The sequence below is a fragment of the Bombina bombina genome, chromosome 1 (genome assembly GCF_027579735.1).
Source record: "Bombina bombina isolate aBomBom1 chromosome 1, aBomBom1.pri, whole genome shotgun sequence".
Lineage (NCBI taxonomy): Eukaryota > Metazoa > Chordata > Amphibia > Anura > Bombinatoridae > Bombina > Bombina bombina.
The window spans coordinates 588,796,482-588,814,943 of NC_069499.1; the positions used below are offsets into that span (position 1 = coordinate 588,796,482).

The window sequence follows — 18,462 nt, forward strand, 5'->3', positions numbered from 1 at the left end:
GAGGCTTCACATACAAACTATGCTTTGACTTTATAATGCACTGAGTTGGAATATTTAAAATCCAGGTAAAATTCAGTGGTGTCTGCAATGCACTGTATGTGGCTCTATAGTCTTTTATGTCCTTTCAGCTAAATGATCATAGTCTTTTCTACATTACTGTCCTATTTGTGTGCTTCAGTGTTTGTTTCTGATGACTTGTATGCAAGGAGCCCAGGCTACTAGAAATGTATATTGTACTCCTATGTTTTGCACTATTTCACATCTATATATACACAAAAACCTTATGTGATTGACTTGATATCATTATGACTAGTTCTAAAGTAACCTTTACACCAAAAAAATTGTGTAAATGACAAATTACAAACTGGAACTGCATGTTTGAAATAACAATGTGAGATCGGATATACTGCAAGTGAAGGAAATGCAGTCTCTGAGGCACAGAATTCCCAAGCTCTACACGCAGACACGCTTTAGGCGCAGTAAACAATCTGAGACTTTACTACTTACAGTAGCAGTAATGTTAAGTTTTGAGATTGTGTGCAACCTAAGTGCAAGAATTACAGCCTCTGATTGCAGACTCCATAGAGATACGGTGAATCCAAGTTCTGTATCCTAATACAGAAGTGCAAACGACAAAATGTCAGATAGTATTTAAGGGCAGGTCTCACTAGATGTGACTGTAGACACCCTGCAGGTATACAAATCATAAGCAAACCGAAGGTCTAAATCAGTGATTTTCAACATTTTTTTTGCCGTGGCACACTTTTTTACATTAAAAAATCCTGCGGCACACCACCATCCCAAAATATTACAAAATCACACATTGTAGCCTAATACAGTATATATATACACACATAAACATACACACTGTACTGTGCTGTCATGCCATGCCTCCTACAAACTATACATGACATATTGACATCATAATGATTGTCTGTGAATGAATGTCAATGTCATGGTTGTAAAGGATGGCTGATGAGCCTGTCACATACCTCCCAATATTTCAAAATTTGAAAGAGAGACACCCCGCACTGTTGTCAGTCTGCCATGGCACACCTGAGGATCTCTCACGGCACACTAGTTGAAAAACACTGGTCTAAATTACTTGCTGGCCCAAGTGAAAGCTCTGACTCTCTTTACCTTAGCAATGACTCGCAGACACCCTGCAGGTATACAAACCATAAGCAAACCAAAGGTCTAAATTACTTGCTGGCCCAAGTGAAAGCTCTGACTCTCTTTACCTTAGCAATGACTTGTAGACACCCTGCAGGTATACAAACCATAAGCAAACTAAAGACCTAAATTACTTTTTGGCCCAAGTGAAAGCTCTGACTCTCTTTACCTTAGCAATGACTCGCAGACACCCTGCAGGTATACAAACCATAAGCAAACCAAAGGCCTAAATTACTTGCTGGCCCAAGTGAAAGCTCTGACTCTCTTTACCTTAGCAATGACTTGTAGACACCCTGCAGGTATACAAACCATAAGCAAACTAAAGACCTAAATTACTTGCTGGCCCAAGTGAAAGCTCTGACTCTCTTTACCTTAGCAATGACTCGCAGACACCCTGCAGGTATACAAACCATAAGCAAACCAAAGGCCTAAATTACTTGCTGGCCCAAGTGAAAGCTCTGACTCTCTTTACCTTAGCAATGACTTGTAGACACCCTGCAGGTATACAAACCAAAGGCCTAAATTACTTGCTGGCCCAAGTGAAAGCTCTGACTCTCTTTACCTTAGCAATGACTTGTAGACACCCTGCAGGTATACAAACCAAAGGCCTAAATTACTTGCTGGCCCAAGTGAAAGCTCTGACTCTCTTTACCTTAGCAATGACTTGTAGACACCCTGCAGGTATACAAACCATAAGCAAACTAAAGACCTAAATTACTTGCTGGCCCAAGTGAAAGCTCTGACTCTCTTTACCTTAGCAATGACTTGTAGACACCCTGCAGGTATACAAACCATAAGCAAACTAAAGACCTAAATTACTTTTTGGCCCAAGTGAAAGCTCTGACTCTCTTTACCTTAGCAATGACTCGCAGACACCCTGCAGGTATACAAACCATAAGCAAACCAAAGGCCTAAATTACTTGCTGGCCCAAGTGAAAGCTCTGACTCTCTTTACCTTAGCAATGACTTGTAGACACCCTGCAGGTATACAAACCATAAGCAAACTAAAGACCTAAATTACTTGCTGGCCCAAGTGAAAGCTCTGACTCTCTTTACCTTAGCAATGACTCGCAGACACCCTGCAGGTATACAAACCATAAGCAAACCAAAGGCCTAAATTACTTGCTGGCCCAAGTGAAAGCTCTGACTCTCTTTACCTTAGCAATGACTTGTAGACACCCTGCAGGTATACAAACCAAAGGCCTAAATTACTTGCTGGCCCAAGTGAAAGCTCTGACTCTCTTTACCTTAGCAATGACTTGTAGACACCCTGCAGGTATACAAACCAAAGGCCTAAATTACTTGCTGGCCCAAGTGAAAGCTCTGACTCTCTTTACCTTAGCAATGACTTGTAGACACCCTGCAGGTATACAAACCATAAGCAAACTAAAGACCTAAATTACTTGCTGGCCCAAGTGAAAGCTCTGACTCTCTTTACCTTAGCAATGACTTGTAGACACCCTGCAGGTATAGAAACCATAAGCAAACTAAAGACCTAAATTACTTGCTGGCCGAAGTGAAAGCTCTGACTCTCTTTACCTTAGCAATGACTTGTAGACACCCTGCAGGTATACAAACCATAAGCAAACTAAAGACCTAAATTACTTGCTGGCCGAAGTGAAAGCTCTGACTCTCTTTACCTTAGCAATGACTTGTAGACACCCTGCAGGTATACAAACCAAAGACCTAAATTACTTGCTGGCCAAGTGAAAGCTCTGACTCTCTTTACCTTAGCAATGACTTATAGACACCCTGCAGGTATACAAACCATAAGCAAACCAAAGGCCTAAATTACTTGCTGGCCCAAGTGAAAGCTCTGACTCTCTTTACCTTAGCAATGACTTGTAGACACCCTGCAGGTATACAAACCATAAGCAAACCAAAGGCCTAAATTACTTGCTGGCCCAAGTGAAAGCTCTGACTCTCTTTACCTTAGCAATGACTTGTAGACACCCTGCAGGTATACAAACCATAAGCAAACCAAAGGCCTAAATTACTTGCTGGCCCAGGTGAAAACTCTGAGTCTCTGACTCCCTTTGCCTTAGAAATCACACAGTCACGTACTGACAGAGCAGGAATCGCATGGACTGAGCCCTATTTGTACTAAATGAGCCCTTATTTCCTGATGGTGAAGGGGAAACTTCTTCTGAACACCTCAGTCCCTACTAGTGCATGAACTACAATTTTTTGCCTCACAAAATTACACGCTTATGCGTGCTGTGTATCTGCTCTCACATCTCTGTAAAAATATCGCTCTCTCCCTGAATCCACACCAAAGCTTTTCCTTCTCGTTAGGCTACTATCAGCAGATCCTGGGCTAACATTTCACAGGCTCAGCTCCTGCTGGCTTTGCCTTCCTCCCACTCCTCAGCACGTCACCAGAAAGGATTAATTAAGGCCGTTCATTAGGGCTTTAAATGCTCACTCGGGTAATGGAGGCCTAAATGAAACTGAACCTAATCAAAAGGTACAAGTACTTCATTAGCAAATTACAAACAGGGTCTTGCAGCTGACACGTTCAGTGTGGCTAATTGCCCGGCGGCCATCAGGGGGGGCTCAGATTACCAGCTAAATCAAGCCCGTGCGTAGTTATCAGAGGGGGCTCCCTATCCCCCTGCAGACAGACGCAGAGAGGCCCAATCAAAGCTTCCTGTACAAAAGCGTCACTTTGAAGCTGCCTGGGCCTAGCTACCTCCCCCTGAACAGCTCACTTCATTAGGGTCTGTTGTCACCCGCAGCTCCCCTCCCCCTCTCACACCACCTCTTTATACTAATGATCCCATTTTAATGCGCATAGGATTCGTGCCTAATTGATGTCAAGTGAGCAACTCTTGCACATTCTGGGAGGGGGGCATCAAACACAGTGTGGAGAGCGGGGGGCGAGAAGACAAGACCCCGAGCGTGGGCTCCTCTAATTACACAGTGGAGACTGGTAGAGGGAGGCTGGGGCCAGGAGGAAGCTTACCTGTTTAATTGGTATTGCTCGCCCGCTGCCGATGCTGTCTGCTCTGCTCTCGAGACCTTTCTTATCTTTGTCTGGGTCGCTCCCTTTCCGAGACTGAAAAGCAAAAGTTCAGATCCTGTTAAAACAGAGACAAACATAGAGCATCCTCTCCACCCCAACTCCCCCCTCTCTAGAAACACAGACCTAATTTAATCTGCTGTGGGCCAAAGAATAAAGCAAGGAATCATTTTGGCGACTTTCTCTGAATGTGTATTTTTGTTGCAGCAGATTTATTAGTGCAGTTTGTGCCTGTTGTTCACTCCATTATAATGTTCACATAAGGACTCTATTCTGAATCATTAGAATTTGCCGTTTGAACATTTCACATGAAACTAGAGTATTTTTTGGCTTTCTTTTCAATGGTATGCTAATCCCTTAGAAACACAGCAGTTAGAAAGAACAGTTAGAAATGTTCCCAGAACAACTGCATTTTCTATATGAAGATTAGGTAAACATTAGAAAACGTATTAAAAACAGGATTTTCTCATTACGATTGAGGAGTAATAGCATGAGATTTTTAAAGACCCACTTAGAAGCCAACAAATATATATAATATGAAATATTATAGTGACTACTGTGTTTGTAAAAATAATAAGTATCAGTTCATGATGTATAAAAGTATGTGATACACATTGTATTTATAGTTCACTGGGACTGGTGTTGTTCACATATATTTTGTTTCAATTCATTTAGTAATTAACCCTTTGATATCATTTGAATTATTTCACATTTTTAAGACATAAAACTTCATTGCAATCACAAATTAACATCCAGATGATTCTATTTAAATTCTGAACATGTTTCAGACTGTAAAAGTGTGTTTCACTATTTTAACCTTTTTTTAATAAAAATAAAAAAATTTAAGATGCACTCAAATTTATTCAAATGTCTAAAATGTATTTTCAAGTAGTCAAGGCTGTTGAATCATCAGGCTCAAAAAATCAGAAGCTGGTGCAAAAAGCATTTTATGATGGTTTAGAATTCCGCTGTGGTGAAGGTAAAATACTTTACAAGAAAACCAGGTGTCCTGATGGATAGAGCTAACTGGGATTTTCAAGTTTTTCAATGTATTGGAATAGACATGTTATTTCCCTCCTCAGTTTGAGGAAATTTACTATGAAATCTCATGAGATCACAGTAAAGCAAAGTGTGACATCAGCTAATTAGCTGTTTTTTTTGTTTTTAAAACATGCAGCTGACATTAGCAGAAGGATAACGGTTCACAGAGCATTTAATACTGTGAGCTTTTTTACATAGAGATGTTCAGGTGATATTTTCTTGTAAGCTTTTTACAGTTACACTGAATCATATAGGAGTATATATGTATTATGTCCCTTTAAAGGGCAATTGTTGTGAAAAATATATGCTCTAAATTGTTAGCTGTTGAGCAAATCAGCAGCAGCAGTTGCACAAGCCAGCTGTGAGGTAGCTGCTGCTGATTGGGTTACCAGCCGTTTCCGCTCTGTACCAGCAGTTCTCTGCAGCTCTTGAGTGGTACTTCATCTATGTGTTTAACCCATTTGCAAGGGTTAAACACATAGCATTGCAGGGTCGCTAATGCTAACATTTGATGTTCTAACCACAATTAAAGCATGTATTTTCATGATAACAGCTCTTTATTAAACCTATAAGTCCATCCTGTTCTATTACCCAGAGAGAGCTAACATATTTTGTATTCAGTCATATCCTGTAAATATACTTGCAAAAGTTTATCGGTCATAATACACATTTTGTTTAACAAAAAACTTAAATTATGCTTACCAGATCATTTTCTTTTCTTCTGTACGGGGAGAGTCCACAGCTGCATTCATTACTTTTTGGAAATACAGAACCTGGCCACCAGGAGAAGGCAAAGACACCCCAACCAAAGGCTTAAATACATCCCCCACTTCCCTCATCCCCCAGTCATTCTGCCAAGGGAACAAGGAACAGTAGGAGAAATATCAGGGTGAAAAAAGGTGCCAGAAGAACGAATAAAAAAAGAATTTAAAGCCGCCCACAGAAAAAAAACAAAAAAAAAAACGGACGGGGAGCTGTGGACTCTCCCCGTACAGAAGAAAATAAAATTATCTTCAGGTAAGCATAATTTAAGTTTTTCTTCTTAAAACGGGGAGAGTCCAAAGCTGCATTCATTACTTTCGGGAAATCAATACCCAAGCTTATAGAGGACACTGAATGCAAACGGGCGGGAACAAAAAGGCGGCCCATTCTGATGGCACCATAGCCTGACACAACCCGGATACCCGATAAAAAACTACTTTAACAGAAGCAGAAAGAACAAAATATAGAATAGGACAAGGCAACTGCCCATCAATTAGAACCATAAAGATCTCAGTTAGAGATCACACTAACTTCTGGACTCCACTGAGCACAAAAGCCTCCGAGGAGACAAAAATCCCACTCTCTAGAAGCACACAAAGAAAAACCTCTCCATGAACAATGGCAAGAGAAACAACAAACTCCCACACCACATTATCCCTAACTGAAAAAAGTGAAGAACCAGATAATAAGGTCCGAAATAACCTCCAGAAACAATCCCCGAAGAATCAAGGACAAAACAGAGAGAGAAGCCCCTAGCATAACCCAAAAAGAGCGGCTACCAGGCTGCAAGAGGACAAAATCCTGTAGAAAATACTCTACCGACAGAGGAGAGCAAGGAAAGGAAAAATTCCAGATCACCTCCTACATGGATCCAAAAAGAACCAATGGAAAGCCTTAACCAGAACCGAAGTCCTAGAAGGACAAAGGGACAAAAGGTAGAACAAGACTACCTTACCATAGACAGCTAACTAGCACAGAGAAACTGAACACCCATAGGTCAGAAAAAAACCCTGGGAGCAGAACAGGAATGGAATAGTAACATCCGTTTACACCACAAATGAAAGCCGCAGGCTTCCGTCGGATAGGCAGTCAGACTAAACGTCCAAACATAGTAACTAGCCAACCAAGTAGCTAGCAAACTTGCACCAGGACATTCCTGGAAAAGAACAAGACAAAAAAAAAACTCAGAAAGCAGGGCGGACCAACTTCCCCCCTACTAGAAAACGAGGTAAGGGAGGACAACATCCTGACTAATAAAGAAGAACCAACTACCTGCTAAGGGAAGGCTCCCGAATCAACTGCAAGGCCTCCCAACCTAAGTAAGGTTCCTTCGAGAGACAAGATACGTGGTCGATGCCCAAACAGAACAGTCAGAATTCCTGATTAACTAAACTGCCAAGTCAAAGACAAGGACTAGGTTAAAAAACCGGACCCCCAAAAACAGGTGCCGAATCAAGACCAAAAACCTTGCAGAACAACCACAAAGATACCTGGAAATGAAATTTGCACAAAAATTGATGCGTGCCATACCCCCATGGGGTCTTGAACTCTGATCTCTCATGAAGTAACCCAGTGGCTGTCCACTCAGCCCCAAAAGGCTTCTAAGATAACACCCACAAAGTCTGAAGACAAAGGAAGGACCCAAAAGAGATCAGAACTCCATGATTGAGAAAAAATGAGTCTCTAAAGATTCAGTCTGGATCAACCCTCAGACAACCTACAGCTCAAGGAATTAACGAATGAACTAGCATCCTAAAACTCCTATTGGTTGATGGCAAGAGAGACTGCATAACAATCCCTCAGATCCCCAAGTATATAGGATCAAAAAGAGTATACTGTAAGGACAAAAAAGGTCCCTAAGAACAGAGTCTCCACAACCAGATGACCGAAAGCCCTACCCCAAAAGGCAAGGGGAAGTGAAAAGCCCAGCAATCCTCAAAAAAGAGGAGAGAAACACTGGTAAAAGATATCTGAAAATCGGACAATCCCATCCACATGGAATACCAATAGGGGGAATAATCAGACATCTGATCCTCCCCCGTTGGAAGGGAGGACTCTAGCTCCTGTCCAAAGGACCTCAGGAACTACAAATATACTGCCATAGCAGACTTCGTAATCCCAGCAAACCATGTAAGCTATGCAGGGACAAAACAGTATCAAGTACGACCAAACATCGGACGCCCCACCAAGATGAAATAAAGTAGAATCAGCCTGATATCTAGGATAAAAGGGCCTCCTATAACTTGTAGAAACAAGAAAAACAACCTTGTAACAAGAGGTAAGCAACTTAGTACCCAAACAGGACCAGCCTGTTCTTAAGGATACCAAATGTCTGATATAACCTCAAAAGAACAGAGTGAACTAGTACCCAACCAGGACCCGCCTGCTGACCAGAGTACAACCGAACTATTAGAGGGCTAACAAAGTTCTAAACCCTAGCAGGGCTAGACTAAACAAACATACAAAGAAGCTCTGAGGCTTAAACACTGTCGTAAAATAATCCTTTTTTTTTTTTTAACTTCCGCCGGAAGTAACATCTATAGCAACCATAAAATTGCTAGCATCAAAATCCCAGAGAAAAATAATTTCCCTAAAAAGGAAACACTAACAGGACCAGCCTGTCAGAAATCCTAATCCTCAGGAGCTCAGAACTGGGATTAGACTAATAAAACAAGAGACGACCAGGAGTAGGATCTCATTGTCTAGCGCTGTTCGCCATCTGATTCAGAGGCCTGAGGATCCGTTGACGAATCAGAACTGGAATCCTCCAAAGCCACCAATACAGGGAGTGCAGAATTATTAGGCAAGTTGTATTTTTGAGGATTAATTTTATTATTGAACAACAACCATGTTCTCAATGAACCCAAACAACTCATTAATATCAATGCTGAATAGTTTTGGAAGTAGTTTTTAGTTTGTTTTTAGTTATAGCTATTTTAGGGGGATATCTGTGTGTGCAGGTGACTATTACTGTGCATAATTATTAGGCAACTTAACAAAAAACAAATATATACCCATTTCAATTATTTATTTTTACCAGTGAAACCAATATAACATCTCAACATTCACAAATATACATTTCTGACATTCAAAAACAAAATAAAAACAAATCAGTGACCAATATAGCCACCTTTCTTTGCAAGGACACTCAAAAGCCTGCCCTCCAGGGATTCTGTCAGTGTTTTGATCTGTTCACCATCAACATTGCGTGCAGCAGCAACCACAGCCTCCCAGACACTGTTCAGAGAGGTGTACTGTTTTCCCTCCTTGTAAATCTCACATTTGATGATGGACCACAGGTTCTCAATGGGGTTCAGATCAGGTGAACAAGGAGGCCATGTCATTAGATTTTCTTCTTTTATACCCTTTCTTGCCAGCCACGCTGTGGAGTACTTGGACGCGTGTGATGGAGCATTGTCCTGCATGAAAATCATGTTTTTCTTGAAGGATGCAGACTTCTTCCTGTACCACTGCTTGAAGAAGGTGTCTTCCAGAAACTGGCAGTAGGACTGGGAGTTGAGCTTGACTCCATCCTCAACCCGAAAAGGCCCCACAAGCTCATCTTTGATGATACCAGCCCAAACCAGTACTCCACCTCCACCTTGCTGGCGTCTGAGTCGGACTGGAGCTCTCTGCCCTTTACCAATCCAGCCACGGGCCCATCCATCTGGCCCATCAAGACTCACTCTTCATTTCATCAGTCCATAAAACCTTAGAAAAATCAGTCTTGAGATATTTCTTGGCCCAGTCTTGACGTTTCAGCTTGTGTGTCTTGTTCAGTGGTGGTCGTCTTTCAGCCTTTCTTACCTTGGCCATGTCTCTGAGTATTGCACACCTTGTGCTTTTGGGCACTCAAGTGATGTTGCAGCTCTGAAATATGGCCAAACTGGTGGCAAGTGGCATCTTGGCAGCTGCACGCTTGACTTTTCTCAGTTCATGGGCAGTTATTTTGCGTCTTGGTTTTTCCACACGCTTCTTGCGACCCTGTTGACTATTTTGAATGAAACGCTTGATTGTTCGATGATCACGCTTCAGAAGCTTTGCAATTTTAAGAGTGCTGCATCCCTCTGCAAAATATCTCACTATTTTTTACTTTTCTGAGCCTGTCAAGTCCTTCTTTTGACCCATTTTGCCAAAGGAAAGGAAGTTGCCTAATAATTATGCACACCTGATATAGGGTGTTGATGTCATTAGACCACACCCCTTCTCATTACAGAGATGCACATCACCTAATATGCTTAATTGGTAGTAGGCTTTCGAGCCTATACAGCTTGGAGTAAGACAACATGCATAAAGAGGATGATGTGGTCAAAATACTCATTTGCCTAATAATTCTGCACTCCCTGTACATGCCGCAGCAGTACACACAGGCGCGCCAGTCTGAATCTAAATGCAAAATCCACCTCCGGCGGGGCATCTGAAGGCCTCGACCCTGAAGGCTCAGAGGAAACCGCTTCCCAGAGGAAAGATCAGATATAATCAAACTCGCACCTGACACCCCCGGGTTAAGGGGATACGGATGAACTCTTTGTTTGCAATTAGGAAGATGTAAGTGCGCCAACGCCAAAGATATGGCCATGCGGAACCATACAGTAATCTCTGGTGGAAATAAATCTCCTTCCGGAGAAGGGGTAACGGTATGCGGGACAACTGCCTGTGTAAAACAGAATATTCTAGGGAACGCACCTCATGCCCTGGCCTCCCCACAATCTACGCAAGTAAAAGAATCTGGATCAGAGAAATCCTTCTCCGAACTATCAGAATCCTCCATAGCTTGACTTATTAAATTATGGACAAAAGCAACTGGCACCTTACACCCCCAATGGCTGGGGCACTTACCACCTCCTATGACCCAGATAAGTAGAGAAACAGATCTTCTCCAGCGACACTCGGTCACGATACAGAAATGGAGAATGAAAACGTGACCACGTCCGGTCACGAGGTGCGACATGTAGGCCAAAGAAAAGCGTGCCAGTCCACAAGAACTGCGTAGCTCTAAAAAATTGTATGTTCCGTATTAGCCATGAGCCCCAACATTTCTACCCATAAGCAGACAGAATCACATAACAAACATGATTAAAGTCCCCCACTGCTCAATAAACCCCCTCAGGAGATATTAACCCTTGATTCCATAAAGATAAAGGAGTCCCACTGAGACCCTGTCTTCTATCATTTACATTACATTCCAACAATGAAAGGAAAATTAAACGATCTTACTGGAATCTATGCCGTGGAACAGTAACACGGTGCTTCAAGTTTGACAGATAGTAGCGTTGCTTCTGACATGGACTTGAGTGAAGAAAGCAGGCAGCGAAACTCGTCAACGTTGATTGCTTGTGGAGCTGTTAAAGGGACACTGAACACAATTTTTTTCTTTCGTGATTCAAATAGAGCATGCAATTTTAAGTAACTTTCTAATTTACTCCTATTATCAATGTCTTCGCTCTCTTGCTATCTTTATTTGAAAAAGAAGGATTTTTTTTGGTTCAGGACTCTGAACAGTACTTTCTTATTGGTGGATAAATGTATCCACCAATCAGCAAGAACAACCCAGGTTGTTCACCAAAAATGGGCCGGCATCTAAACTTACTTGCATTTCAAATAAAGATACCAAGAGAATAAAGAAAATTTGATAATAGGACTAAATTAGAAAGTTGCTTCAAATTTCATGCTCTATCTGAATCACAAAATAAAAAATGTGGGTTCAGTGTCCCTTTAATACGAGTCAAGATGCTTTAGCAGAAAGACTCTCCCTGCATCTCTGGACTCTAACTTCCATGCTCTCATTGAGTGGCTGACAGGACTACTTAAAACTCCTGTCCCATCTCGAAGAGTTTTACCCTCCATAAGAGACTACTCCGAAATCTTCTGACACTTCTCTGCCAACCTCCTGTGATGAAAGGCAAAGAATGACTGGGGGATGTATGTAAGCCTTTGGCTGGGGTGTCTTTGCCTCCTTCTGGTGGCCAGGTTATGTATTTCTCAAAAGTAATGAATGCAGCTGTGGACTCTCCCCGTTTTAAGAAGAAAATAATAGTTTTATGTCATTTATACCTATAAGTTAAAAGATCTGTTCAATATTTATCAGTATTTTAGCAGCATAAAGATCCATATAAGACAGAGTGGCTGAAGTGAACAACGTAAATAGGAATATGATGTACATTATGAGGTTAGGAAATCACTAAAGTTTTTGTGTCTTGAACAGGACAGAACTTGATTTTAACTTCACATGCTGCGTATTGGCCAACAAAAGATTGTAAAAGTTTTTGACTGGCAGGCTACATATTTAATCATGTTATGATATATTTATCCCTGAGAACCAGATACATAGTGCTGGCTATCAATAAACCATACAGCTGTTGTCACCTTGGTATTCTCACGTCTGAACATGTTTCTATGCTTCTGAGACATATACAATGTAGAGTATATTTGGATTTATTAGTCCTTTATGTACATTGTATCCCAAACATGATGTGTCCATAGCGCACAGATCCAGACACAGTGGCCCCTATTTATCAAAGGTCTTGCGGACCTGATCCGACAGTGCGGATCAGGTCCGCAAGACCTTGCTAAATGCGGAGAGCAATACGCTCTCCACATTTAACATTGCGCCAGCAGCTCACAAGAGCTGCTGGTGCAACGCTGCCCCCTGCTGACTCGCGGCCAATCGGCCGCCAGCAGGGAGGTGTCAATCAACCCGATCGTACTCGATCGGGTTGAATTGCGGCGATGTCTGTCCGCCTGCTCAGAGCAGGTGGACAGGTTATGGAGCAGCGGTCTTTAGACCGCTGCTTCATAACTGGTGTTTCTGGCGAGCCTGCAGGCTCGCCAGAAACACGGGCCCTCAAGGTCTATCCCAGTGTGTCTTCATCCAGACACCTAGATAAGCAACAGTGATTCTGGAATATGTTGAGATATCTGCATTCCAGAGCATTGAGCAAGTGGTTGGGTCAGAAACCAAGTATACTAAATATATTATGGTAAAAGCAGTTGTCAGTCTCAGATATTATTTAATCTCCAGTGGTGGGATTCAGCCGGTTCTAACCAGTTCTTAAGAACCTGTTCCTAAAATGTAGAAAGTATAAAGGTTTTGTATGATAGAGAAGTTAGAGAACCTGTTGCTTACATTTAGTAATCCTACCAGAACCTGTTGCTAAAATTTTGGAATCCCACCACTGGTAAACTCTATAGAGGATTTCTAGAATGAGCTGCTAACAAACCAACAAGTCCTATATATCTTAGGGTCTTACCACTCATATGTGGAGAGCTCTTAAAGGGACATTAAACCCAATTTTTTTCTTTCATGATTTAGAAAGAGCATGCAAATTTAAATAATTTGAGCCTATCTTGATATTCTTTTCTGAAAAGCACATCTAGATAGGCTCAGTAGCTGCTGTATGGTGGCTTTACATAGATGCCTCATGGGATTGGCTCACCCATGTGCATTGCTATTTCTTCAACAAAGGATATCTAAAGAATGAAGCACATTAGATAATAGAAGTATGGTTAACTGCAAGGAAAACAGAAACAGAGGCGCCACATGTGTAGATCAATCAAAACTGACAAAATCCAAGCAAGATGAGATACAGGATACTCACAAACGTGAAGGCACTCTCTTGTGCCTGTAGGGGCAGGCTGGTATTTAACAGCAAACCAGCTGGCTGTACCAGGGGATCCCCGTCAGGATATCCTATAGTTGTGGTGGATCTCACAACAGCAACCCTTATCTAGGTTACTTCCAGCAAAAAGGAAAATATGTCCAGAGGGGAGGAAGGCTAGACAGCCTTATGGTTACTGGCAAGGGAAATGCCACACGAACACCAGATTTGTTAAAAAAGTTTCAAGTATTTTATTTTTCAAAAGATAAAAAATACCATCAGTGCAACAAATTACAGCTGGGTGTGTTATATGGCAAGTCTCCTTGTATATGCAGAGATAATAGCGACGCGTTTCTCAGGGAAGACCCTGTTTCATCAGCCTGCACTGCACTGATGGTATTTTGTGAGTATCCTGTATCTCATCTTGCTTGGATTTTGTCAGTTTTGATTGATCTACACATGTGGCGCCTCTGTTTCTGTTTTCCTTGCAGTTAACCATTCTTTGAAGATACACCATCGTTTGGGTGAAGACCGAGAGCTGCCTTATCTATCTATTTCTGGACTTATTTGGACTTCATTTGAACTTTTCCATTTGACCATTTGATACGTCTGTATATATATATTTTAACCATTTTTTAATATATATTTTCTATTATTATTATTTTTTAATTATTATTGCTTTTTATAATTTTTAGATTTATAATTTTATTTACATATATGGTATTACCAGGGGCACATTGATTGTATTACCATTCCAGTGTTATACTCTGCCCATCATCATTATTCTACCCCTAGTTATCAGCGCCTCCTATAGGGGATTTGTGGTATTACATCAGTATCACAAATATCCCTGATAATATAAAGATAATAGAAGTAAATAGGAATGATATTTAAAATTACATTCTCTTTCTGAATCATGAAAGAAACATTTTGGGTTTAATGTCCCTTTAAGTCCCATCTTAATTATTGTCTCAGTAATATACAAACATCAGTGCCACTGTAGAAAACTTGCTGTCTCAGTTGCAATCACAGGTGATGGGGACTGGGGTTATAAACAGATATTTTGCAGGATTAACATTGAGAAGTCAGCAGGGTGCAATTTCTGAGAATTGGAAATTGCTTAAAGGGATTGGAAAGTCAAAATTAAACTTGCATGATTCAGATAGAGCATATCATTTTAAGACACTTTTAAATTCACTTCTAGTTTCAAATGTGCTTCGTTCTCTTAGTATCCCTTGTTAAAAAATGAATACGCACATATCCTTCACTAGTGGGAGCTGCTGCTAATTGGTTGCTGCACACATTTGTCTCTTGTGATTGGCTAAATAGATATTTTCAGCTTCCTGCTGTCATTAGTGCAATGTTGTCCCTTCAGCAATGGATAACAAGAGAATGAAGAAAATTTGAAAATAGAATTAAATTGTAACGTTGTTTAAAATTGTATGTTCTATCTGAATCATAAAAGAAAATTTTGGGGTTTACTATCCCTTTAGGTTTCAGTGCTACATTACATGAAAAGTGGGAAAAATATATATAAGATATATTGCAACATTGTTTCATAATGCATAACTAAACATTTTACATAACAATCACAAAATATTTATTGTACCTTTAACATGAGCTATAGGGTTAGCCCCTTAGATGCTACTAAGCATTGTACAGCATATGAAATATTTATGCAATGCCCCGAAATCCATGGGCTACCTCTCCAAGACAAGACTTGCAAGTAACAACCCATTGTTTTGAAGAGAAAGAACACGGATTACTCATGGGTTGGAAAGGTCTAGCTTCTGATCTCAATGTTAAAGTGATGATACATCCTAGCGTTATAGAAACGTGCTACAAATAATGGGGAATTTCAGTCATGAAGTATAAGAAACTTCATACTGAAAGACCCTTTATTTGCCTGCAGCTTATGACGTGCTGAGCGCCTCAGGCGGCCCACGGCAGTATCTTAAGCTGTAGTGTCCCTAGGGTCAGACATGAAAGGCAACTTGGGCCAGATATTGTTAGAGGTTATATAGGATCTTTATTTGGAAGATCTCATGTTTCAAACATTTGAGAACCACATATTGTTATAGATAAAGCATTAACTACAACAACCTTGGGAAGGTTCTTAGTCTAAACATTTGAAGGTCACTTAGAATCCTAACTTGGAGGAACTCTTACATCACAAGTGGAAGGGTCCTTCTCTACCATTGTTACTGTTGATGTTTGAACTATTGGTCCAATATTGTACTAGTAAAGGGGATTGAACAAGGATACTAGGGTTGCAGCATTTATTTAGGAACAAAAGTTTAGATGTTAGAACTATAGCAGATATTAGAATATTTCACATATATGATTGGTATTCACAAAGGCACTTTTTAAATATTAAGGATAGTAATTAGCACATTTTGATTTAAAATGAAAGTAATTTAATGATCACACTCTTGATGTTCTCATAGGTTATTAATATGTCAATAGTAATTTTTGTCTTTGTTTGTTGAAGAATCATTTTTTTAGTTAATTGGATGTTGGGAGATGAACATGGTCAGGAACTTAATATTTTTGAGTACACAAAGAAATAATCCCATCACACTACCAGCTTTCAAGTTTGAATAGAAGATCGAGATGGAATGTTTTGGAACACCTCTTCACTTTATAATTATCTAAAAAAAATAATAAGATCTATTTTTATGCGTTTCAGTTGTATAAAACTTGGGTGTTTGCGATGCCATATTTTGACCATTGCAATAATAAACATTTTTAGGAACACATATTTTATTATATTTTCTTTATATGTAAAATGTGGTCTAGTACAAGCATTGATGTTTTCCACAGCTGATTAGCCACAGTTACTTTACATATTACATATTGATTGGTGGACATTAACACGCAATTCATTTTTTGCGTACTTGATTGAGAGCTTTTTTTATATGGGACTACTTGATTGAGAACTTGAACTTTGATTGGCTAGACTGAGCATGTGATTCTAGAAAGTATCAGAGATGGGTCTGGAATAAATTTATATCTTATGTTATGTGATGCACGTTTTGAGGCGTAATTTTTAAAATTTAATAGGGTAGTTTAAAAAAGTTATACATTTTGATTTTAAATTTATGATAAGACTAAGTTATCGATTGCAAGAAAATAGATTGATTAAAAGTATAAATATATTTTTTTTGAATTGGATATATTTCATTATTTTAGGATATGTTTGAATGACAGCAGTAAACCCGGATGTAAAACACTAACATGCACCTGTTATAGATGCAACTGAAGTTGGAAGGCGGGGCTATAACGTCTTTATAGTTGTGCGATTACAGCTCTTTGAACTTTTTATTACCTTGCTCTTGAGAAAGGCAACGGGTCCACTAAAGCGAGTAGAGCTTTTAAACTTTTGATACATTTGTAAAACTGACTTGCTGGCGATTTGATCATGGTGATTTCCATAATAAATAATAATTTTTACTTACACCCTATGAGTATTTTCCATATAGTGCATACATTTGTTATGGCTGTACTGCACTATGTTTGTTTGCAGCTTCTGAGGTGTGCTGAACAGTGGACCCTAGAAGAAGGCTTTTATTCACAGGAAGAGAAAGCATTGCCATTTCGGAATCCAATATTGTACAGTCGCCTAGATGAAATGATTGAGTGTCCACTTCATCACCTGTATCATATTGTTGTATAAGTCCTATACAATCTAGAATAGTAATTTGTATTCTAAGTGGGATGCCCCCCTGGTCTGGAAACACAAGGTTCTCAAGACATTGGACGGATTCACCTTTGCAAGGTCTTGAGGATCTACTGTTGCAGGGTTTATTGGGTCTGACATTATCATTGGCATTATAGTTTTTTGCCTGTTTGTTTTTTTTTGGTAAACTTATTGTGTAGCATATTATTGTTTTAAGATATTTTTGTCCAATTTTTGTGTGTTACCTTCAATACAAGTGTGGTTATTTTATTGGCTTGCAGGTTTTTAATTCAGATTCATTCATAAAATAGTCTAAAAAAAAAAAACTAAAAAAAATATTTTAAAATAATTTGGAAAAAAAATACATTTTCGGTTTTGGTTTTCGGTTAAGTGCATCCTGGATTTTCGGATTCGGTTTCGGTCCAGAATTTCCATTTCGGTGCATCACTAGTTGTGTCCCCTGGTTTGAGCGGTACATGTAACCTAATAATGGAGGCTCCTCTGGACCCATATTAAAAGAGTATCTGCCACAGGAAACATGGCTGGGTCAAGTAACAGAGTGTTCAATTAGATAGATGGTTGTGAATCCCCTTGATCCAACATTAAAGGATCCTGTAGATTCAAAGCTAGAAATTATGATGAAGGGACTAATGTCAGAAGGTCCACTGGTTTTACTGCTAAAGGGCGCCATTAATCCATAGACTGGGGGATTGCCTGATGGATCAAACAATTCAGTATCCTCATTAAATTCACATGTATCTATCATTGGAGGGTATCCTAGATCAAACAATTATTGGTACCCTTGACGTAGCAATGGAGAGACATCCGAGTTAAACAACATAGTACCAACTGGGTCTGTGATTTTATGGTCCCCTTGGTCCAAAAATGATGGATTCCCTAGGTAAGATTATGGAAGGTCTCATGGTTCAGACAACAGAGTACCCTGCACCCAAAAAGTTCAATTGAGAGTCAAATGGGTCTAAGGTTAAATGTCTGCAGGGTTCAACAATGTCTCCCCCCTGGATCATACAGTATAATGGAACGTCCCCAGTTAAACACCTAGGTCCAATAAAAGATAGATCCATGAACTAGATATTTAAATGTCCATTGGCTGTAGGCTACCCGCATGTTAGCTATTGTATGTGAACTATCAAAAATAATGCGACAAGTAATCAAAATTGTTTAGC

The 18,462-nt window shown here is 40.0% G+C and overlaps 1 protein-coding gene across 2 annotated transcripts in view; it reads right to left on the minus strand.

Annotated features, from left to right (window-relative positions):
• LOC128645682 (arf-GAP with GTPase, ANK repeat and PH domain-containing protein 1-like) overlaps positions 1 to 18,462 on the minus strand; it is a 607,927-nt gene that overhangs the window by 107,399 nt on the left and 482,066 nt on the right. For both annotated transcript variants that reach the window (XM_053698867.1, XM_053698866.1), the window contains exon 9: positions 4,139 to 4,231. In XM_053698867.1, the coding sequence (XP_053554842.1) occupies positions 4,139 to 4,231 (93 nt within the window). The remainder of the gene's footprint in view (positions 1 to 4,138; positions 4,232 to 18,462) is intronic.